Genomic DNA, 22,752 nt, shown 5'->3' on the forward strand with positions numbered 1-22,752 from the left:
GTTTGTATTTTTTTTTACAGGTAAAAGAGCTGATTACTTTGGGGCAATGCCCCGCAAAAGGCCCTTTTAAGGGCTATTGGTAGTTTGGGCTAGGGTTTTTTTTTTTTTTTTTTTTATTAGGAGGGGCTTTTTATATTCGATTAGGTGTAATTAGTTTAAATATCTGTAATTTGTTTATTTTATGTAATTTAGTGTTTGTTTTTGTACTTTAGCCAATTTAGGTAAATGTATTTAATTATAGTGTAGTGTTAGGTGTTATTGTAACTTAGGTTAGGTTTTATTTTACAGGTCCTTTTGTATTTATTTTAGCTAGGTAGTTATTAAATAGTTAATAACTATTTAATAACTATTCTACCTAGTTAAAATAAATACAAACTTGCCTGTAAAATAAAAATAAACCCTAAGCTAGTTAGAATGTAACTATTAGTTATATATAGTTATAGGTAAGTATTTAGTTTTAAATAGGAATAATTTAGGTAAGGCTAGGAATTTTTATTTAGATTTATTGTAATTAAATTTGTTAGGGGGTGTTAGGGTTAGACATAGGTTTAGGGGTTAATAAATTTAGTATAGTGGTGGCAGATTAGGGGTTAATAAGTGTAGGTAGGTGGCGGCTATGTTAGGGACGGCAGATTAGGGGTTAATATTTAACTAATGTTTGCGAGGCGGGAGTGCAGCGGTTTAGGGGTTAATATGTTTATTATAGTGGCGGCGACGTTGGGGCGGCAGATTAGGGGTTAATAAGTGTAGGTAGGTTGCGGCGACATTGGGGACGGCAGATTAGGGGTTCATAAATATAATGTAGGTGTCAGCGATGTTGGGGGCCGCAGATTAGGGATTCATAACTAATGTAGGTGGCGGCGGTGTCCGGAGCGGCAGATTGGGGTTAATAATATAGTGCAGGTGGCGGCGGTGTCCAGACCGGCAGATTAGGGGTTAAAAAATTAAATTTAATGTTTGCTATGCAGGAGTGCCTCGTTTTAGGGGTTAACAGGTAGTTTATGTTTAAAGTTTAGCACTTTAGTTATGAGTTTTATGTTACGGCGTTGTACCATAAAACTCATAACTACTGACTTTTAAATGCGTTAGGACTCTTGACAGGGTAGGATGTACCGCTCACTTTTTGGCCTCCCAGGACAGACTCTTAATACCGGCGCTATGGAAGTCCTATAGAAAAAAATACTTTACGAAGTTAACGAATGTCGTTTGCAGTAAGGCCAAAGAAGTGTGCGATGACCCTAAACCTTCAAGACTCGTAATACCAACGGGTGTAAAAAAGCAGCGTTAGGACCTCTTAACGTTGCTTTTTTACCTTAACGCACAACTCGTAATCTAGCCGTAAGTGTTTACTCAATTCCAACAAATTACAATCAACGTTGGATTTATAGCATTTGGATACAGTTTTTGATACAAATGACTGGGAATGATTTAAAAATGTATCAAGACTGATTTACATCAATTGCTCCACAATTTTATGAATTATTAGATTTAAAGTGGGCCCACTTTCGCAATTTAATTGTTTATTTTTCTGGCAGCTATTAAATTCACGTGTACGAACATTATATACATACTGTATATATTATAATTCTTTTTGTGTATAGCATAAATATCAATTAAATTGGGTTCTTTGTTTGAATATTGTTTGGGAACTATTAGGGAATCTACTTTTCTCACTGTAACTGTTTGTAGTAAACTGCCAAATTTCAGCCTATAAGCATTTGACATTTGAAAAAGGAACACTTGACTGAACAAAGAGGACTCATGTCTCCTTATTTAAATCCCTGATAATGCAGCTGCAGTATCTTTGGATTATTCCAAATATATACCTAATATTCTAACGGCTTCTAAAAAAATACATTTCACAATAGGTAAAGAATCAAAATATTGTGCCTAACATAATAAATATATTTCAAGAATGTTGAAATAAAAAGGTCAGAAGTGCTGGAAACTATTCTTACTGGGTGGTTGTTTCTATTTGAAAAATCAGATATAGTAAAATTAGCAGAATAAACCTTTTAAATCTTCCAGTACATGAAAGAGTAGCTGGTCAATATGCTATTTTTATGTATTAGAGAAAAACAAATTATGCTTACCTGATAATTTAATTTCCATCAAGGGGAGGAGAGCCAACGGCTTCATTCATTACGGTTGGGAATTAAGAACCTGGCCACCAGGAGGAGGCAAAGACACCCCAACCAAAGGCTTAAATACCTCCCCCCACTTCCTTTATCCCCCAGTCATTCTGCCAAGGGAACAAGGAACAGTAGGCGAAATATCAGGGTATAAATGGTGCCAGAATTGATAAATTTAGGTCCGCCCATTGGAGATACGGGCGGGAGCAGTTGACTCTCCACCCCTCGATGGAAATGAAATTATCAGGTAAGAATAATTTATGTTTTCCATCTAAAGGGGAGGAGAGTCCACGGTTTCATTCATTACTGCTGGGAACAAATACCCAAGCTCTAGAGGACACTGAATGAAACCGGGAGGGTAAATAGACGAACCCTAATCAGAGGGCACTACAGCCTGCAAAAACTCTCCCAAAAACAGCTTCTGCAGAAGCAAAAACGTCAAACTTGAAAACTTTTTGAAAGTGTGTAAGGAGGACCAAATTTTCTCCATAGAGGCCTCATTCTTGAAGGCCCAAGATGAAGCCACAGCTCTAGTTAGATGAGCCGTGATCCTCTGAGGAGGCTTATGTCCCGCTGTCTCATAAGCCAATCAAATCAAACTCCTCAACCAAAAAGACAAAGAAGCAGCAGAGGCCCTATGTCCCTTGCTTCCCAGAATACACCACAAAAAGACGTAGACTGCCTGAAATCCTTGGTAGCCTGAAGGATAGAACTTCAAGGCACGAACCATATCCAGGTTATGAAGTAACCGCTCCTTAGGAGGAGGATTAGGACACAAAGGAGGAACAACTATTTCCTGATTGAAGTTACGGTTAGACACCACCTTGGGAAGAAACCCCAAACCAGTGCGAAGCACAGCCTTATCCGCATGAAACACCAGATAAGGAGGCTCACTTTGCAAGGCAGCCAGTTCAGATACTCTGCGTGCCGATGCAATAGCCAACAGGAAGAGAACCTTCCAGGACAGAATCTTAAATGTCAATGGAATGCATAGGTTCAAACGGAACCCTCTGCAAAACCTTAAGGACCAAGTTTAAGCTCCATGGGGGAGCAGATTGTCTTAAGACAGGTCTGATTCTAGACAGAGCCTAAACAAAAGATTGAATGTCAGGGAGCTCAGCAAGTCTCCTATGCAACAAGACTAACAATGCAGAAATCTGTCACTATAAGGAACTAGCGGCAAGACCCTTCTCCAAACAGTATTGGAGAAAGGACAGAATCCTGGATACCTACACCTTATGCCAAGGATATCCTTGCTTCTCACAACAGGACAAGTAAGTCCTCCACACCTTATGGTAGATGTGATGAGTGACTGGCTTCCTTGCCTGAATTAGAGTATCAATCACACTTTCAGAAAAGCCTCTCTTGGTCAAGACTAGGCGTTCAACCTCCACGCAGTCAGCCTCAGAGAATCTAGATTTCAATGTTGAAAGGGGCCCTGTTCCAGCAGATCAATGCAACAGGGTAACCTCCATGGCAGAGATGATGACATCCCCACCAGTTCCACAAACCACGTCCTCTGCGGCCACGAAGGAGCTATCAGAATGGCCGAGGCCCGCTTTTATTTGATGCGTGCCACTACACGAGAAGTGGTAACGGTGGAAAAAGGTAAGCTAGGCTGAATCCCCAAGGAACCACTAAGGCATCTATCAGCAAAGTTGTGATATAAGGTGGCGCAATTTAACTTGCTATTCCCAATGTGTACATTTATAATTTAAATGTTGCAGGTCATTAAACACACCTGGATCTATATATTCCTCTTGGAAAAATGAGCACAAAGTAAAGTAAAATTAAAAGATATATATATAAAGTTTTATTAATATTTTCTTTAAAAACAAATATGTATCACTATGAAACTGGACACCGGTGTCTCTAAAAATCAGTGCTGTATATTAAAAATATAAAATATAACCTTCTTCTTTATAAATGTATCTAATACAATTAAAACTTACAATGTTGCTAACAGAAATGTGTCTGCAATTCTAAATAGCCTTTTTCTTTGTAATATACAAGAATTAAATTGAACTCCACAATTATACAATTTAGTGCATATATATTCAGGGTTAATATCACCGTAAGCCCAATATTTAGGGGCACAAATTAGGAAATGTCATTCGTTAAGAGACCAATTGGCTTAATGTTACCTTATAGTGTAACAGAGTGAATGCATTATTGCGGTGAGTCCGTAGTGGAAAAAAATTTGTTGTACATATGTCCCCAACTGATCTTCGTTGGTAACTGAGCTTCTATTTCTTATGTTGGCTTTTTTATTTAAACGGTCTTTCGTTCACCGTTCCTGTGGCTCCTTGCTCCGTGACTTTCAATACTGATGTTCTTGATTATTTAGGTGCTTCCTCCTTTCGGTCTGATGGATCGCCTTCTGCTGATGTGACCTCTCCTATTTAGTGAGCCCCTCGATGCTGGGGGTCATTTCTTGCTCTTGACCTGTACACCTCAAACAGTGTGGCAGGTTTTTGGTGTATACCTTAGTCGTTTTGTTTTTGCGGTCTGTGGCTTACCGCTTCCTGTTATGTCCGCTCCAGATTAGTGAACCCCTCAATGTTAGGGGTCACTTGTTGCTCCTCAATGCAGTCAAATAGTATACCGCTAGTGGATAGGAATGGCGGTAATCCTTACCGGACTTGGATAGAAGATGTATTTATATTTTCCAGAAGTGGGCAAAATAGTTCCGTTTGTTCCTTGTTCACCTGTGCACCACAATCAGTGTGGCAGGTCCTCTGGTATCAACACGTTTCGGCTGGGCAGCCTTTCTCAAGATACCAGTTAGGTGGATTCCTGGCTATTTAAAGCCTGTTAATTAACTCTTCCATTGCTGTTTTTATTTACAGATATATAAATCGTATGGCTGTTTTTGGCATATTTAGTATTGTTTTTACATTGTGAAAATATTTGTATGCTTAAAGTTAAATAAAATCATTTCTTTATCTTAAAGTTGTCTATAATTAACTTTTAAAATACTCCTTATCATGTAAGTATTAAACTAGTTCTAAATTTACCATATTATCCAAATTATATATCAGGGTATACGGCAACAAAAAACATAATTTATGTAAGAACTTACCTGATAAATTCATTTCTTTCATATTAGCAAGAGTCCATGAGCTAGTGACGTATGGGATATACATTCCTACCAGGAGGGGCAAAGTTTCCCAAACCTCAAAATGCCTATAAATACACCCCTCACCACACCCACAATTCAGTTTAACGAATAGCCAAGAAGTGGGGTGATAAAAAAGTGCGAAAGCATATAAAATAAGGAATTGGAATAATTGTGCTTTATACAAAAATCATAACCACCCCAAAAAAAGGGCGGGCCTCATGGACTCTTGCTAATATGAAAGAAATGAATTTATCAGGTAAGTTCTTACATAAATTATGTTTTCTTTCATGTAATTAGCAAGAGTCCATGAGCTAGTGACGTATGGGATAATGATTACCCAAGATGTGGATCTTTCCACGCAAGAGTCACTAGAGAGGGAGGGATAAAATAAAGACAGCCAATTCCTGCTGAAAATAATCCACACCCAAAATAAAGTTTAATGAAAAACATAAGCAGAAGATTCAAACTGAAACCGCTGCCTGAAGTACTTTTCTACCAAAAACTGCTTCAGAAGAAGAAAATACATCAAAATGGTAGAATTTAGTAAAAGTATGCAAAGAGGACCAAGTTGCTGCTTTGCAAATCTGATCAATCGAAGCTTCATTCCTAAACGCCCAGGAAGTAGAAACTGACCTAGTAGAATGAGCTGTAATCCTTTGAGGCGGAGTTTTACCCGACTCAACATAGGCAAGATGAATTAAAGATTTCAACCAAGATGCCAAAGAAATGGCAGAAGCTTTCTGGCCTTTTCTAGAACCGGAAAAGATAACAAATAAACTAGAAGTCTTTCGGAAAGACTTAGTAGCTTCAACATAATATTTCAAAGCTCTAACAACATCCAAAGAATGCAATGATTTCTCCTTAGAATTCTTAGGATTAGGACATAATGAAGGAACCACAATTTCTCTACTAATGTTGTTAGAATTCACAACTTTAGGTAAAAATTCAAAAGAAGTTCGCAACACTGCCTTATCCTGATGAAAAATCAGAAAAGGAGACTCACAAGAAAGAGCAGATAATTCAGAAACTCTTCTGGCAGAAGAGATTGCCAAAAGGAACAAAAAACTTTCCAAGAAAGTAATTTAATGTCCAATGAATGCATAGGTTCAAACGGAGGAGCTTGAAGAGCCCCCAGAACCAAATTCAAACTCCAAGGAGGAGAAATTGACTTAATGACAGGTTTTATACGAACCAAAGCTTGTACAAAACAATGAATATCAGGAAGATTAGCAATCTTTCTGTGAAAAACAGAAAGAGCAGAGATTTGTCCTTTCAAAGAACTTGCGGATAAACCTTTATCTAAACCATCGTGAAGAAACTGTAAAATTCTCGGAATTCTAAAAGAATGCCAAGAAAAATGATGAGAAAGACACCAAGAAATATAAGTCTTCCAGACTCTATAATATATCTCTCTGGATACAGATTTACGAGCCTGTAACATAGTATTAATCACAGAGACAGAGAAACCTCTTTGACCAAGAATCAAGCGTTCAATCTCCATACCTTTAAATTTAAGGATTTGAGATCCTGATGGAAAAAAGGACCTTGCGACAGAAGGTCTGGTCGTAGCGGAAGAGTCATCGGATGGCAAGAGGCCATCTGGACAAGATCCGCATACCAAAACCTGTGAGGCCATGCCGGAGCTACCAGCAGAACAAACGAGCATTCCTTCAGAATCTTGGAGATTACTTAGTGTTGAGGGGTATAATAGACCCCAAAATAGCGAGTGATCTAGATACCAATCTATGTAGTCTGGGGATAAAAAGTATAAAAAAAAAAAAAAAGTTTAGACTGTGATTGGTAGGGAATGTAGCTCACCTTTAAAAACCTTATCCCATAAGTTTACAAGTAAATGTTGTGATATAAGGTGGCGCAATTTAGCTTGCTATTCCCAATGTGTACATTTATAATATTTTAAATGTTGCAGGTCATTAAACACACCTGGATCTATATATTCCTCTTGGAAAAATGAGCACAAAGTAAAGTAAAATTAAAAGATATATATATATAAAGTTTTATTAATATTTTCTTTAAAAACAAATATGTATCACTATGAAACTGGACTGAAGGACAAGACAGGTGGACGCAAAATATTTTCATGGACATAGAGTCTATTATCGTGCCTAGGAAATCCACCCTGTGGCTGAGAACCAGGGAACTCTTTCCGGAGTTGATCCTCCAACCGTGGGACTGGAGCAAAAGAGCTCTTTAATGATCCTCTGCAAGACTAAGCGACGGCGCCTGGACTAGGATGTCGTCCAGACAGGGTGCCACTGAAAGTAGCGCCCCCAGAACCTTGGTGAAGATTCTCGGGGCCGTCGCCAGACCAAAAGGAAGGGCCACAAACTGGAAGTGTTGGTCCAGAAATGCAAATCTTAATAACCTGAAATGGTTCCTGTGAATTGGCACATGAAGGTAAACGTCCTTCAAGTCTATAGTCATGAACTGTCCCTCTTGAACAAGAGGCAGGATAGATCTGATCGTTTCCATTTTGAACAATGGAATACTCAAACTTTTTTAAACACTTTAGGTCCAAAATTGGGCGGAACGTACCCTTCTTTGGAACCACAAAAAGATTTGAATAGTACCCTAGACCACTCTCTGCTTGGGGTACTGGTACGATCACACCTAGAGAGGAGCGATCCCTCACACATTCTAGAAAGGCCTCTCTTTTCTGGTCTTGAAGAACGGTTTGACAGGAGGAATCTGCCCCTGGGCAGATGGGATCTGAACCCTATTCTGTAACCCTGGACGACAACCTCAAGAACCCAAGGGTCCTGAACGTCCTGCAACCAGGCTTCTGAGAATAGAGATAATCTGCCCCCTACGTGATCTGGAGACCGATCAGGGGCCGCCCCTTCATGCTGATTTTGACTCGGCAGCTTCTTGCTCTGCTTATACTTGTTCCAAGATTGAGCCGGCTTCAAAGATCCCTTGGATTGGTCCGCTTTTGCGGCGGGCTGCTGGAGCTGGGCCTTGTCTAAACGAAAGGAAGGAAAAGTAGATCCCTTAGGCTTAGCCTTCTTATCCTGCGGTAGGAAAGCTCCTTTGCCTCCCGTAACTGTGGATATGATCGAATCCAGTCCTGGACAGAACAGAATCCTTCCTTGAAAAGGCAGGGACAACAGCCTCAATTTAGAGGTCATGTCCACAGACCAAGATTTTAGCCACAGAGCCCTACAAGCTAAAACAGAAAAACCTGACCTTAGCATTCTCTGCCATCCTCCTGTGACTTTGGCTGGGGTGTCTTTGCCTCCTCCTGGTGGCCAGGTTCTTAATTCCCAACAGTAATGAATAAAGCCGAGGACTCTCCTCCCCTTTAGATGGAAACTGCTATTGAATCTATCAACCTACCTTATAGAACATGTCCCGAAGATCATCCTTCGGGCTCACCCATGAAGCCACAGCGTCGCAGAAGAAGATAAAATCCTGAAACAAAAAGTTCACTTGTATAAAATCACATGCTATTAAAAGGGGCAGTAAGCACCCTGAAATTACAAGACATCTATTTTGTATTGCTATTTAATAGCAGCAAAGTCTAAACATTTGTATAAACAAACTTTTTGCTTGCTGCAGTTTTTTTTTCCTGTCAAACTCCACCCACCATTTGCCTTAGAGGAGTCAATATGGGCTTTAGCCTGCAGAGAAGGCTAGCCACAGTTCTAATAGTATACATTGTACCGTTTTGCACAATTATAAGCTAAAGCCAATTAAGGAAATATATATCAGGGTTAGCACTGAAGTCTGCAGTGTGCATTTTCAGTTCTGAGAAATAGAAAAGTCCCCAACAGAGCTAAACTACATGAAAAAGGAGGCAAAACATGCCAGCTACAGAACATTTATTCAGTAAAGTTTGGGCTGCTCTTTAAGTAAAGAGTGTAGCAATACAAGCCAAGTAAGTGTAAGCACCGCCTCTTGTCTTTAAGAAAATGTAGAACTTAAATTATTCTCTTTGGCCAATTACAGGATTTTATGTACTCTGGTATTACAGGCACCACAGAAAAACATAATTTATGTAAGAACTTACCTGATAAATTGATTTCTTTCATATTAGCAAGAGTCCATGAGCTAGTGACGTATGGGATATACATTCCTACCAGGAGGGGCAAAGTTTCCCAAACCTCAAAATGCCTATAAATACACCCCTCACCACACCCACAAATCAGTTTAACGCATAGCCAAGAAGTGGGGTGATAAGAAAAAAGTGCGAAAGCATAAAAAATAAGGAATTGGAATAATTGTGCTTTATACAAAAAAAATCATAGCCACCACAAAAAGGGTGGGCCTCATGGACTCTTGCTAATATGAAAGAAATGAATTTATCAGGTAAGTTCTTACATAAATTATGTTTTCTTTCATGTAATTAGCAAGAGTCCATGAGCTAGTGACGTATGGGATAATGACTACCCAAGATGTGGATCTTCCACGCAAGAGTCACTAGAGAGGGAGGGATAAAATAAAGACAGCCAATTCCGCTGAAAAAAATCCACACCCAAAAATAAAGTTTAAATCTTATAATGAAGAAAACTGAAATTATAAGCAGAAGAACTGAAACAGCTGCCTGAAGTACTTTTCTACCAAAAACAGCTTCAGAAGAAGAAAACGCATCAAAATGGTAGAATTTAGTAAAAGTATGCAAAGTAGACCAAGTTGCTGCTTTGCAAATCTGATCAACCAAAGCTTCATTCATAAACGCCCAGGAAGTAGAAACTGACCTAGTAGAATGAGCTGTAATCCTTTGAGGCGGAGTTTTACCCGACTCAACATAAGCATGATGAATTAAAGATTTCAACCAAGATGCCAAAGAAATGGCAGAGGCCTTCTGACCTTTCCTAGAACCGGAAAAGATAACAAATAGACTAGAAGTCTTTCGGAAATTCTTAGTAGCTTCAACATAATATGTCAAAGCTCTAACTACATCCAAAGAATACAATGATCTCTCCTTAGAATTCTTAGGATTAGGACACAATGAAGGAACCACAATTTCTCTACTAATGTTGTTAGAATTCACAACCTTAGGTAAAAATTGAAAAGAAGTTCGCAACACCGCCTTATCCTGATGAAAAATCAGAAAAGGAGACTCACAAGAAAGAGCAGATAATTCAGAAACTCTTCTAGCAGAAGAGATGGCCAAAAGAAACAAAACTTTCCAAGAAAGTAATTTAATGTCCAATGAATGCATAGGTTCAAACGGAGGAGCTTGAAGAGCCCCCAGAACCAAATTCAAACTCCAAGGAGGAGAAATTGACTTAATGACAGGCTTTATACGAACCAAAGCTTGCACAAAACAATGAATATCAGGAAGATTAGCAATCTTTCTGTGAAAAAGAACAGAAAGAGCTGAGATTTGTCCTTTCAAGGAACTTGCAGACAAACCTTTATCCAAACCATCCTGAAGAAACTGTAAAATTCTCGGAATTCTAAAAGAATGCCAGGAAAAATGATGAGAAAGACACCAAGAAATGTAAGTCTTCCAAACTCGATAATATATCTTTCTAGATACAGATTTACGAGCCTGTAACATAGTATTAATCACAGAGTCAGAGAAACCTCTTTGACCAAGAATCAAGCGTTCAATCTCCATACCTTTAAATTTAAGGATTTGAGATCCTGATGGAAAAAAGGACCTTGTGACAGAAGGTCTGGTCTTAACGGAAGAGTCCATGGTTGGCAAGAGGCCATCCGGACAAGATCCGCATACCAAAACCTGTGAGGCCATGCTGGAGCCACCAGCAGAACTAACGAGCATTCCTTCAGAATCTTGGAGATTACTCTTGGAAGAAGAACTAGAGGCGGAAAGATATAGGCAGGATGATACTTCCAAGGAAGTGACAATGCATCCACTGCTTCCGCCTGAGGATCCCTGGATCTGGACAGATACCTGGGAAGTTTCTTGTTTAGATGAGAAGCCATCAGATCTATTTCTGGAAGTCCCCACATTTGAACAATCTGAAGAAATACCTCTGGGTGAAGAGACCATTCGCCCGGATGTAACGTTTGGCGACTGAGATAATCCGCTTCCCAATTGTCTATACCTGGGATATGAACCGCAGAAATTAGACAGGAGCTGGATTCCGCCCATACCAGTATTCGAGATACTTCTTTCATAGCCAGAGGACTGTGAGTCCCTCCTTGATGATTGATGTATGCCACAGTTGTGACATTGTCTGTCTGAAAACAAATGAACGATTCTCTCTTTAGAAGAGGCCATGACTGAAGAGCTCTGAAAATTGCACGGAGTTCCAAAATATTGATCGGTAATCTCACCTCCTGAGATTCCCAAACCCCTTGTGCTGTCAGAGACCCCCAAACAGCTGCCCAACCTGTCAGACTTGCATCTGTTGAAATTACAGTCCAGGTCGGAAGAACAAAAGAAGCCCCCTGAACTAAACGATGGTGATCTGTCCACCACGTCAGAGAATGTCGTACAATCGGTTTTAAAGATATTAATCGAGATATCTTTGTGTAATCCCTGCACCACTGGTTCAGCATACAGAGCTGAAGAGGTCGCATGTGAAAACGAGCAAAGGGGATCGCGTCCAATGCAGCAGTCATAAGACCTAGAATTTCCATGCATAAGGCTACCGAAGGGAATGATTGTGACTGAAGGTTTCGACAAGCTGAAATCAATTTTAGACGTCTCTTGTCTGTCAAAGACAGAGTCATGGACACTGAATCTATCTGGAAACCTAAAAAGGTTACCTTCAATGAACTTTTTGGTAAATTGATCCTCCAACCATGATCTTGAAGAAACAACACAAGTCGATTCGTATGAGATTCTGCTAAATGTGAAGACTGAGCAAGTAACAAGATATCGTCCAAATAAGGAAATACCACAATACGCTGTTCTCTGATTACAGACAGAAGGGCACCGAGTACCTTTGTAAAAATTCTTGGAGCTGTTGCTAGGCCAAACGGCAGAGCCACAAACTGGTAATGCTTGTCTAGGAAAGAGAATATCAGTAACTGATAGTGATCTGGATGAATCGGAATATGCAGATATGCATCCTGTAAATCTATTGTGCACATATAATGCCCTTGCTGAACAAAAGGCAGGATAGTCCTTACAGCTACCATTTTGAATGTTGGTATCCTTACATAACGATTCAATATTTTTAGATCCAGAACTGGTCTGAAGGAATTCTCCTTCTTTGGTACAATGAAGAGATTTGAATAAAACCCCAGCCCCTGTTCCAGAACTGGAACTGGCATAATTACTCCAGCCAACTCTAGATCTGAAACACATTTCAGAAATGCTCGAGCCTTCGCTGGGTTTACTGGGACACGGGAAAGAAAACATCTCTTTGCAGGAGGCCTTATCTTGAAGCCAATTCTGTACCCTTCTGAAACAATGTTCTGAATCCAAAGATTGTGAATTGAATTGATCCAAATTTCTTTGAAAAAACGTAATCTGCCCCCTACCAGCTGGGCTGGAATGAGGGCCGCACCTTCATGTGGACTTAGGAGCTGGCTTTGGTTTTCTAAAAGGCTTGGATTTATTCCAGACTGGAGATGGTTTCCAAACTGATACCGCTCCTGTGGATGAAGGATCAGGCTTTTGTTCCTTATTGTGACGAAAGGAACGAAAACGATTATTAGACCTAAATTTACCTTTAGATTTTTTATCCTGTGGTAAAAAAAGTTCCTTTCCCTCCAGTAACAGTTGAGATAATAGAATCCAACTGAGAACCAAATAATTTATTACCCTGGAAAGAAAGGGAAAGCAAAGTAGACTTAGAAGACATATCAGCATTCCAAGTTTTAAGCCATAAAGCTTTTCTAGCTAAAATAGCTAGAGACATATACCTGACATCAACTCTAATGATATCAAAGATGGCATCACAAATAAAATTATTAGCATGTTGAAGAAGATTAATAATGCTATGAGAATTATGATCTGTTACTTGTTGCGCTAAAGCTTCTAACCAAAAAGTTGAAGCTGCAGCAACATCCGCTAAAGATATAGCAGGTCTAAGAAGATTACCTGAACACAAGTAAGCTTTTCTTAGAAAGGATTCAATTTTCCTATCTAAAGGATCCTTAAAGGAAGTACTATCTGCCGTAAGAATAGTAGTACGCTTAGCAAGAGTAGAGACAGCCCCATCAACCTTAGGGATTTTGTCCCAAAACTCTAATCTGTCAGATGGCACAGGATATAATTGCTTAAAACGTTTAGAAGGAGTAAATGAATTACCCAAATTATTCCATTCCCTGGAAATTACTTCAGAAATAGCATCAGGGACAGGAAAAACTTCTGGAATAACTACAGGAGATTTAAAAACCTTATTTAAACGTTTAGATTTAGTATCAAGAGGACCAGAATCCTCTATTTCTAATGCAATTAGGACTTCTTTAAGTAAAGAACGAATAAATTCCATTTTAAATAAATATGAAGATTTATCAGCATCAACCTCTGAGACAGAATCCTCTGAACCAGAAGAACCATTATCAGAATGATGATGTTCATTTAAAAATTCATCTGAAAAATGAGAAGTTTTAAAAGACCTTTTACGTTTACTAGAAGGAGGAACAACAGACATAGCCTTCTTAATGGATTTAGAAACAAAATCTCTTATGTTATCAGGAACACTCTGAGTATTAGATGTTGACGGAACAGCAACAGGTAATGTAACATTACTAAAGGAAATATTATCTGCATTAACAAGTTTGTCATGACATTCAGTACAAACAGCTGGAGGAACAGATACCACAAGTTTACAGCAGATACACTTAACTTTGGTAGATCCAGCAACAGGCAGCGATTTTTCAGAAGTATCTTCTGACTCGGTGTTAACGTGGGACATCTTGCAATATGTAATAAAAAAAACAACATATAAAGCAAAATTGATCAAAATGACAGTTTCAGGAATGGGAAAAAAATGCCAGTGAACAAGCTTCTCGCAACCAGAAGCAATAAATGAGACTTAAATAATGTGGAGACAATAGTGACGCCCATATTTTTTAGCGCCAAAAAAAAAAAAAAAAAGACGCCCACATTATTTGGCGCCTAAATGCTTTTGGCGCCAAAAATGACGCCACATCCGGAACGCCGACACTTTTGGCGCAAAAAAAACGTCAAAAATTGATTTATTCATATGCATTATCCCAAATATGAAACTGACTGTCTGAAATAAGGAACGTTGAACATCCTGAGTCAAGGCAAATAAATGTTTGAATACATATATTTAGAACTTTATATAAAAAGTGCCCAACCATAGCTTAGTGTGTCACAGAAAATAAGACTTACTTACCCCAGGACACTCATCTACATGTAGTAGAAAGCCAAACCAGTACTGAAACGAGAATCAGTAGAGGTAATGGTATATATGAGTATATCGTCGATCTGAAAAGGGAGGTAAGAGATGAATCTCTACGACCGATAACAGAGAACCTATGAAATAGACCCTGTAGAAGGAGATCATTGAATTCAAATAGGCAATACTCTCCTCACATCCCTCTGACATTCACTGCACGCTGACAGGAAAACCGGGCTCCAGCCTGCTGCGGATCGCATATCAACGTAGAATCTAGCACAAACTTACTTCACCACCTCCATAGGAGGCAAAGTTTGTAAAACTGAATTGTGGGTGTGGTGAGGGGTGTATTTATAGGCATTTTGAGGTTTGGGAAACTTTGCCCCTCCTGGTAGGAATGTATATCCCATACGTCACTAGCTCATGGACTCTTGCTAATTACATGAAAGAAATGCACCTAACATTTTGCTTCAAAACAGAATTTATGTTTACCTGATAAATTACTTTCTCCAACGGTGTGTCCGGTCCACGGCGTCATCCTTACTTGTGGGATATTCTCCTCCCCAACAGGAAATGGCAAAGAGCCCAGCAAAGCTGGTCACATGATCCCTCCTAGGCTCCGCCTACCCCAGTCATTCGACCGACGTTAAGGAGGAATATTTGCATAGGAGAAACCATATGGTACCGTGGTGACTGTAGTTAAAGAAAATAAATTATCAGACCTGATTAAAAAAACCAGGACGGGCCGTGGACCGGACACACCGTTGGAGAAAGTAATTTATCAGGTAAACATAAATTCTGTTTTCTCCAACATAGGTGTGTCCGGTCCACGGCGTCATCCTTACTTGTGGGAACCAATACCAAAGCTTTAGGACACGGATGAAGGGAGGGAGCAAATCAAGTCACCTAAATGGAAGGCACCACGGCTTGCAAAACCTTTCTCCCAAAAATAGCCTCAGAAGAAGCAAAAGTATCAAACTTGTAAAATTTGGTAAAAGTGTGCAGTGAAGACCAAGTCGCTGCCCTACATATCTGATCAACAGAAGCCTCGTTCTTGAAGGCCCATGTGGAAGCCACAGCCCTAGTGGAATGAGCTGTGATTCTTTCGGGAGGCTGCCGTCCGGCAGTCTCGTAAGCCAATCTGATGATGCTTTTAATCCAAAAAGAGAGAGAGGTAGAAGTTGCTTTTTGACCTCTCCTTTTACCAGAATAAACAACAAACAAGGAAGATGTTTGTCTAAAATCCTTAGTAGCATCTAAATAGAATTTTAGAGCGCGAACAACATCCAAATTGTGCAACAAACGTTCCTTCTTTGAAACTGGTTTCGGACACAGAGAAGGTACGATAATCTCCTGGTTAATGTTTTTGTTAGAAACAACTTTTGGAAGAAAACCAGGTTTAGTACGTAAAACCACCTTATCTGCATGGAACACCAGATAAGGAGGAGAACACTGCAGAGCAGATAATTCTGAAACTCTTCTAGCAGAAGAAATTGCAACTAAAAACAAAACTTTCCAAGATAATAACTTAATATCAACGGAATGCAAGGGTTCAAACGGAACCCCCTGAAGAACTGAAAGAACTAAATTGAGACTCCAAGGAGGAGTCAAAGGTTTGTAAACAGGCTTAATTCTAACCAGAGCCTGAACAAAGGCTTGAACATCTGGCACAGCAGCCAGTTTTTTGTGAAGTAACACCGACAAGGCAGAAATCTGTCCCTTCAGGGAACTTGCAGATAATCCTTTTTCCAATCCTTCTTGAAGGAAGGATAGAATCCTAGGAATCTTAACCTTGTCCCAAGAGAATCCTTTAGATTCACACCAACAGATATATTTTTTCCAAATTTTGTGGTAAATCTTTCTAGTTACAGGCTTTCTGGCCTGAACAAGAGTATCAATAACAGAATCTGAGAACCCTCGCTTCGATAAAATCAAGCGTTCAATCTCCAAGCAGTCAGCTGGAGTGAAACCAGATTCGGATGTTCGAACGGACCCTGAACAAGAAGGTCTCGTCTCAAAGGTAGCTTCCAAGGTGGAGCCGATGACATATTCACCAGATCTGCATACCAAGTCCTGCGTGGCCACGCAGGAGCTATCAAGATCACCGACGCCCTCTCCTGATTGATCCTGGCTACCAGCCTGGGGATGAGAGGAAACGGCGGGAACACATAAGCTAGTTTGAAGGTCCAAGGTGCTACTAGTGCATCCACTAGAGCCGCCTTGGGATCCCTGGATCTGGACCCGTAGCAAGGAACTTTGAAGTTCTGACGAGAGGCCATCAGATCCATGTCTGGAATGCCCCACAGCTGAGTGACTTGGGCAAAGATTTCCGGATGGAGTTCCCACTCCCCCGGATGCAATGTCTGACGACTCAGAAAATCCGCTTCCCAATTTTCCACTCCTGGGATGTGGATAGCAGACAGGTGGCAGGAGTGAGACTCCGCCCATAGAATGATTTTGGTCACTTCTTCCATCGCTAGGGAACTCCTTGTTCCCCCCTGATGGTTGATGTACGCAACAGTTGTCATGTTGTCTGATTGAAACCGTATGAACTTGGCCCTCGCTAGCTGAGGCCAAGCCTTGAGAGCATTGAATATCGCTCTCAGTTCCAGAATATTTATCGGTAGAAGAGATTCTTCCCGAGACCAAAGACCCTGAGCTTTCAGGGATCCCCAGACCGCGCCCCAGCCCATCAGACTGGCGTCGGTCGTGACAATGACCCACTCTGGTCTGCGGAATGTCATCCCTTGTAACAGGTTGTCCAGGGACAGCCACCAACGGAGTGAGTCTCTGGTCCTCTGATTTACTTGTATCTTCGGAGACAAGTCTGTATAGTCCCCATTCCACTGACTGAGCATGCACAGTTGTAATGGTCTTAGATGAATGCGCGCAAAAGGAACTATGTCCATTGCCGCTACCATCAACCCGATCACTTCCATGCACTGAGCTATGGAAGGAAGAGGAACGGAATGAAGTATCCGACAAGAGTCTAGAAGCTTTGTTTTTCTGGCCTCTGTCAGAAAAATCCTCATTTCTAAGGAGTCTATTATTGTTCCCAAGAAGGGAACCCATGTTGACGGGGATAGAGAACTCTTTTCCACGTTCACCTTCCATCCGTGAGATCTGAGAAAGGCCAGGACAATGTCCGTGTGAGCCTTTGCTTGAGGAAGGGACGACGCTTGAATCAGAATGTCGTCCAAGTAAGGTACTACAGCAATGCCCCTTGGTCTTAGCACAGCTAGAAGGGACCCTAGTACCTTTGTGAAAATCCTTGGAGCAGTGGCTAATCCGAAAGGAAGCGCCACGAACTGGTAATGTTTGTCCAGGAATGCGAACCTTAGGAACCGATGATGTTCCTTGTGGATAGGAATATGTAGATACGCATCCTTTAAATCCACCGTGGTCATGAATTGACCTTCCTGGAAGGAAGGAAGAATAGTTCGAATGGTTTCCATCTTGAACGATGGAACCTTGAGAAACTTGTTTAAGATCTTGAGATCTAAGATTGGTCTGAACGTTCCCTCTTTTTTGGGAACTATGAACAGATTGGAGTAGAACCCCATCCCTTGTTCTCTTAATGGAACAGGATGAATCACTCCCATTTTTAACAGGTCTTCTACACAATGTAAGAATGCCTGTCTTTTTATGTGGTCTGAAGACAACTGAGACCTGTGGAACCTCCCCCTTGGGGGAAGTCCCTTGAATTCCAGAAGATAACCTTGGGAGACTATTTCTAGCGCCCAAGGATCCAGAACATCTCTTGCCCAAGCCTGAGCGAAGAGAGAGAGTCTGCCCCCCACCAGATCCGGTCCCGGATCGGGGGCCAACATTTCATGCTGTCTTGGTAGCAGTGGCAGGTTTCTTGGCCTGCTTTCCCTTGTTCCAGCCTTGCATTGGTCTCCAAGCTGGCTTGGCTTGAGAAGTATTACCCTCTTGCTTAGAGGACGTAGCACCTTGGGCTGGTCCATTTCTACGAAAGGGACGAAAATTAGGTTTATTTTTTGCCTTGAAAGGCCGATCCTGAGGAAGGGCGTGGCCCTTACCCCCAGTGATATCAGAGATAATCTCTTTCAAGTCAGGGCCAAACAGCGTTTTCCCCTTGAAAGGAATGTTAAGTAGCTTGTTCTTGGAAGACGCATCAGCCGACCAAGATTTCAACCAAAGCGCTCTGCGCGCCACAATAGCAAACCCAGAATTCTTAGCCGCTAACCTAGCCAATTGCAAAGTGGCGTCTAGGGTGAAAGAATTAGCCAATTTGAGAGCATTGATTCTGTCCATAATCTCCTCCAAAGGAGGAGAATCACTATCGACCGCTCTTATCAGATCATCGAACCAGAAACATGCGGCTGTAGCGACAGGGACAATGCATGAAATTGGTTGTAGAAGGTAACCTTGCTGAACAAACATTTTTTTTAAGCAAACCTTCTAATTTTTTATCCATAGCATCTTTGAAAGCACAACTATCCTCTATGGGTATAGTGGTGCGTTTGTTTAAAGTGGAAACCGCTCCCTCGACCTTGGGGACTGTCTGCCATAAGTCCTTTCTGGGGTCGACCATAGGAAACAATTTTTTAAATATGGGGGGAGGGACGAAAGGAATACCGGGCCTTTCCCATTCTTTATTAACAATGTCCGCCACCCGCTTGGGTATAGGAAAAGCTTCTGGGAGCCCCGGCACCTCGAGGAACTTGTCCATTTTACAAAGTTTCTCTGGGATGACCAACTTGTCACAATCATCCAGAGTGGATAATACCTCCTTAAGCAGAATGCGGAGATGTTCCAACTTAAATTTAAATGCAATCACATCAGGTTCAGCCTGTTGAGAAATGTTCCCTGAATCAGTAATTTCTCCCTCAGACAAAACCTCCCTGGCCCCATCAGACTGGGTTAGGGGCCCTTCAGAAATATTATTATCAGCGTCGTCATGCTCTTCAGTATCTAAAACAGAGCAGCCGCGCTTACGCTGATAAGTGTTCATTTTGGCTAAAATGTTTATGACAGAATTATCCATTACAGCCGTTAATTGTTGCATAGTAAGGAGTATTGGCGCGCTAGATGTACTAGGGGCCTCCTGAGTGGGCAAGACTCGTGTAGACGAAGGAGGGAATGATGCAGTACCATGCTTACTCCCCTCACTTGAGGAATCATCTTGGGCATCATTGTCATTATCACATAAATCACATTTATTTAAATGAATAGGAATTCTGGCTTCCCCACATTCAGAACACAGTCTATCTGGTAGTTCAGACATGTTAAACAGGCATAAACTTGATAACAGTACAAAAAACGTTTTAAAATAAAACCGTTACTGTCACTTTAAATTTTAAACTGAACACACTTTATTACTGCAATTGCGAAAAAACATGAAGGAATTGTTCAAAATTCACCAAATTTTCACCACAGTGTCTTAAAGCCTTAAAAGTATTGCACACCAAATTTGGAAGCTTTAACCCTTAAAATAACGGAACCGGAGCCGTTTTGAACTTTAACCCCTTTACAGTCCCTGGTATCTGCTTTGCCGAGACCCAACCAAGCCCAAAGGGGAATACGATACCAAATGACGCCTTCAGAAAGTCTTTTCTAAGTATCAGAGCTCCTCTCACATGCGACTGCATGCCATGCCTCTCAAAAACAAGTGCGCAACACCGGCGCGAAAATGAGGCTCTGCTTATGCTTTGGGAAAGACCCTAAAGAATAAGGTGTCTAAACCAGTGCCTGCCGATATTATTATATCAAAATACCCAGATAAAATGATTCCTCAAGGCTAAATATGTGTTAATAATGAATCGATTTAGCCCAAAAAAAGTCTACAGTTTTAATAAGCCCTTGTGAAGCCCTTATTTACGATCGTAATAAACATGGCTTACCGGATCCCATAGGGAAAATGACAGCTTCCAGCATTACATCGTCTTGTTAGAATGTGTCATACCTCAAGCAGCAAGAGACTGCACACTGTTCCCCCAACTGAAGTTAATTGCTCTCAACAGTCCTGTGTGGAACAGCCATGGATTTTAGTGACGGTTGCTAAAATCATTTTCCTCATACAAACAGAAATCTTCATCTCTTTTCTGTTTCTGAGTAAATAGTACATACCAGCACTATTTCAAAATAACAAACTCTTGATTGAATAATAAAAACTACAGTTAAACACTAAAAAACTCTAAGCCATCTCCGTGGAGATGTTGCCTGTACAACGGCAAAGAGAATGACTGGGGTAGGCGGAGCCTAGGAGGGATCATGTGACCAGCTTTGCTGGGCTCTTTGCCATTTCCTGTTGGGGAGGAGAATATCCCACAAGTAAGGATGACGCCGTGGACCGGACACACCTATGTTGGAGAAATAAACTATTTATACTCAAAAAGTATAATATTTATTTATTCACTTGTTTAACAAGATCCACACACACACACAAAAAAAAAAACAAAAAAAAAAAACAATATGAACATTATACAGAAAAATAGAAAACAGAATTTATGTTTACCTGATAAATTTCTTTCTCCAACGGTGTGTCCGGTCCACGGCGTCATCCTTACTTGTGGGGATATTCTCTTCCCCAACAGGAAATGGCAAAGAGCCCAGCAAAGCTGGTCACATGATCCCTCCTAGGCTCCGCCTACCCCAGTCATTCGACCGACGTTAAGGAGGAATAATAGCATAGGAGAAACCATATGGTACCGTGGTGACTGTAGTTAAAGAAAATAAATTATCAGACCTGATTAAAAAACCAGGGCGGGCCGTGGACCGGACACACCGTTGGAGAAAGAAATTTATCAGGTAAACATAAATTCTGTTTTCTCCAACATAGGTGTGTCCGGTCCACGGCGTCATCCTTACTTGTGGGAACCAATACCAAAGCTTTAGGACACGGATGAAGGGAGGGAGCAAATCAGGTCACCTAAATGGAAGGCACCACGGATTGCAAAACCTTTCTCCCAAAAATAGCCTCAGAAGAAGCAAAAGTATCAAACTTGTAAAATTTGGTAAAAGTGTGCAGTGAAGACCAAGTCGCTGCCCTACATATCTGATCAACAGAAGCCTCGTTCTTGAAGGCCCATGTGGAAGCCACAGCCCTAGTGGAATGAGCCGTGATTCTTTCGGGAGGCTGCCGTCCGGCAGTCTCGTAAGCCAATCTGATGATGCTCTTAATCCAAAAAGAGAGAGAGGTAGAAGTTGCTTTTTGACCTCTCCTTTTACCTGAATAAACAACAAACAGGGAAGATGTTTGTCTAAAATCCTTTGTAGCATCTAAATAGAATTTTAGAGCGCGAACAACATCCAAATTGTGCAACAAGCGTTCCTTCTTTGAAACTGGTTTCGGACACAGAGAAGGTACGATAATCTCCTGGTTAATGTTTTTGTTAGAGACAACTTTTGGAAGAAAACCAGGTTTAGTACGTAAAACCACCTTATCTGCATGGAACACCAGATAAGGAGGAGAACACTGCAGAGCAGATAATTCTGAAACTCTTCTAGCAGAAGAAATTGCAACTAAAAACAAAACTTTCCAAGATAATAACTTAATATCAACGGAATGTAAGGGTTCAAACGGAACCCCCTGAAGAACTGAAAGAACTAAATTGAGACTCCAAGGAGGAGTCAAAGGTTTGTAAACAGGCTTGATTCTAACCAGAGCCTGAACAAAGGCTTGAACATCTGGCACAGCTGCCAGTTTTTTGTGAAGTAACACCGACAAGGCAGAAATCTGTCCCTTCAGGGAACTTGCCGATAATCCTTTTTCCAATCCTTCTTGAAGGAAGGATAGAATCCTAGGAATCTTGACCTTGTCCCAAGGGAATCCTTTAGATTCACACCAACAGATATATTTTTTCCAAATTTTATGGTAAATCTTTCTAGTTACAGGCTTTCTGGCCTGAACAAGAGTATCGATAACAGAATCTGAGAAACCTCGCTTCGATAAAATCAAGCGTTCAATCTCCAAGCAGTCAGCTGGAGTGAAACCAGATTCGGATGTTCGAACGGACCCTGAACAAGAAGGTCTCGTCTCAAAGGTAGCTTCCAAGGTGGAGCCGATGACATATTCACCAGATCTGCATACCAAGTCCTGCGTGGCCACGCAGGAGCTATCAAGATCACCGACGCCCTCTCCTGATTGATCCTGGCTACCAGCCTGGGGATGAGAGGAAACGGCGGGAACACATAAGCTAGTTTGAAGGTCCAAGGTGCTACTAGTGCATCCACTAGAGCCGCCTTGGGATCCCTGGATCTGGACCCGTAGCAAGGAACT

At 41.0% G+C, this 22,752-nt stretch overlaps 1 protein-coding gene across 1 annotated transcript in view; it reads right to left on the reverse strand.

Moving 5' to 3' along the window:
• TNPO2 (transportin 2) overlaps nucleotides 1-22,752 on the reverse strand; it is a gene marked incomplete in the record, with an annotated part of 104,793 nt that overhangs the window by 19,824 nt on the left and 62,217 nt on the right. The window contains 1 exon segment of the mRNA XM_053717838.1: nucleotides 8,608-8,682. Within this exon segment, the coding sequence (XP_053573813.1) occupies nucleotides 8,608-8,682 (75 nt within the window).

Source organism: Bombina bombina, chromosome 6 (genome assembly GCF_027579735.1).
Source record: "Bombina bombina isolate aBomBom1 chromosome 6, aBomBom1.pri, whole genome shotgun sequence".
NCBI classification, from domain to species: Eukaryota; Metazoa; Chordata; class Amphibia; order Anura; family Bombinatoridae; genus Bombina; species Bombina bombina.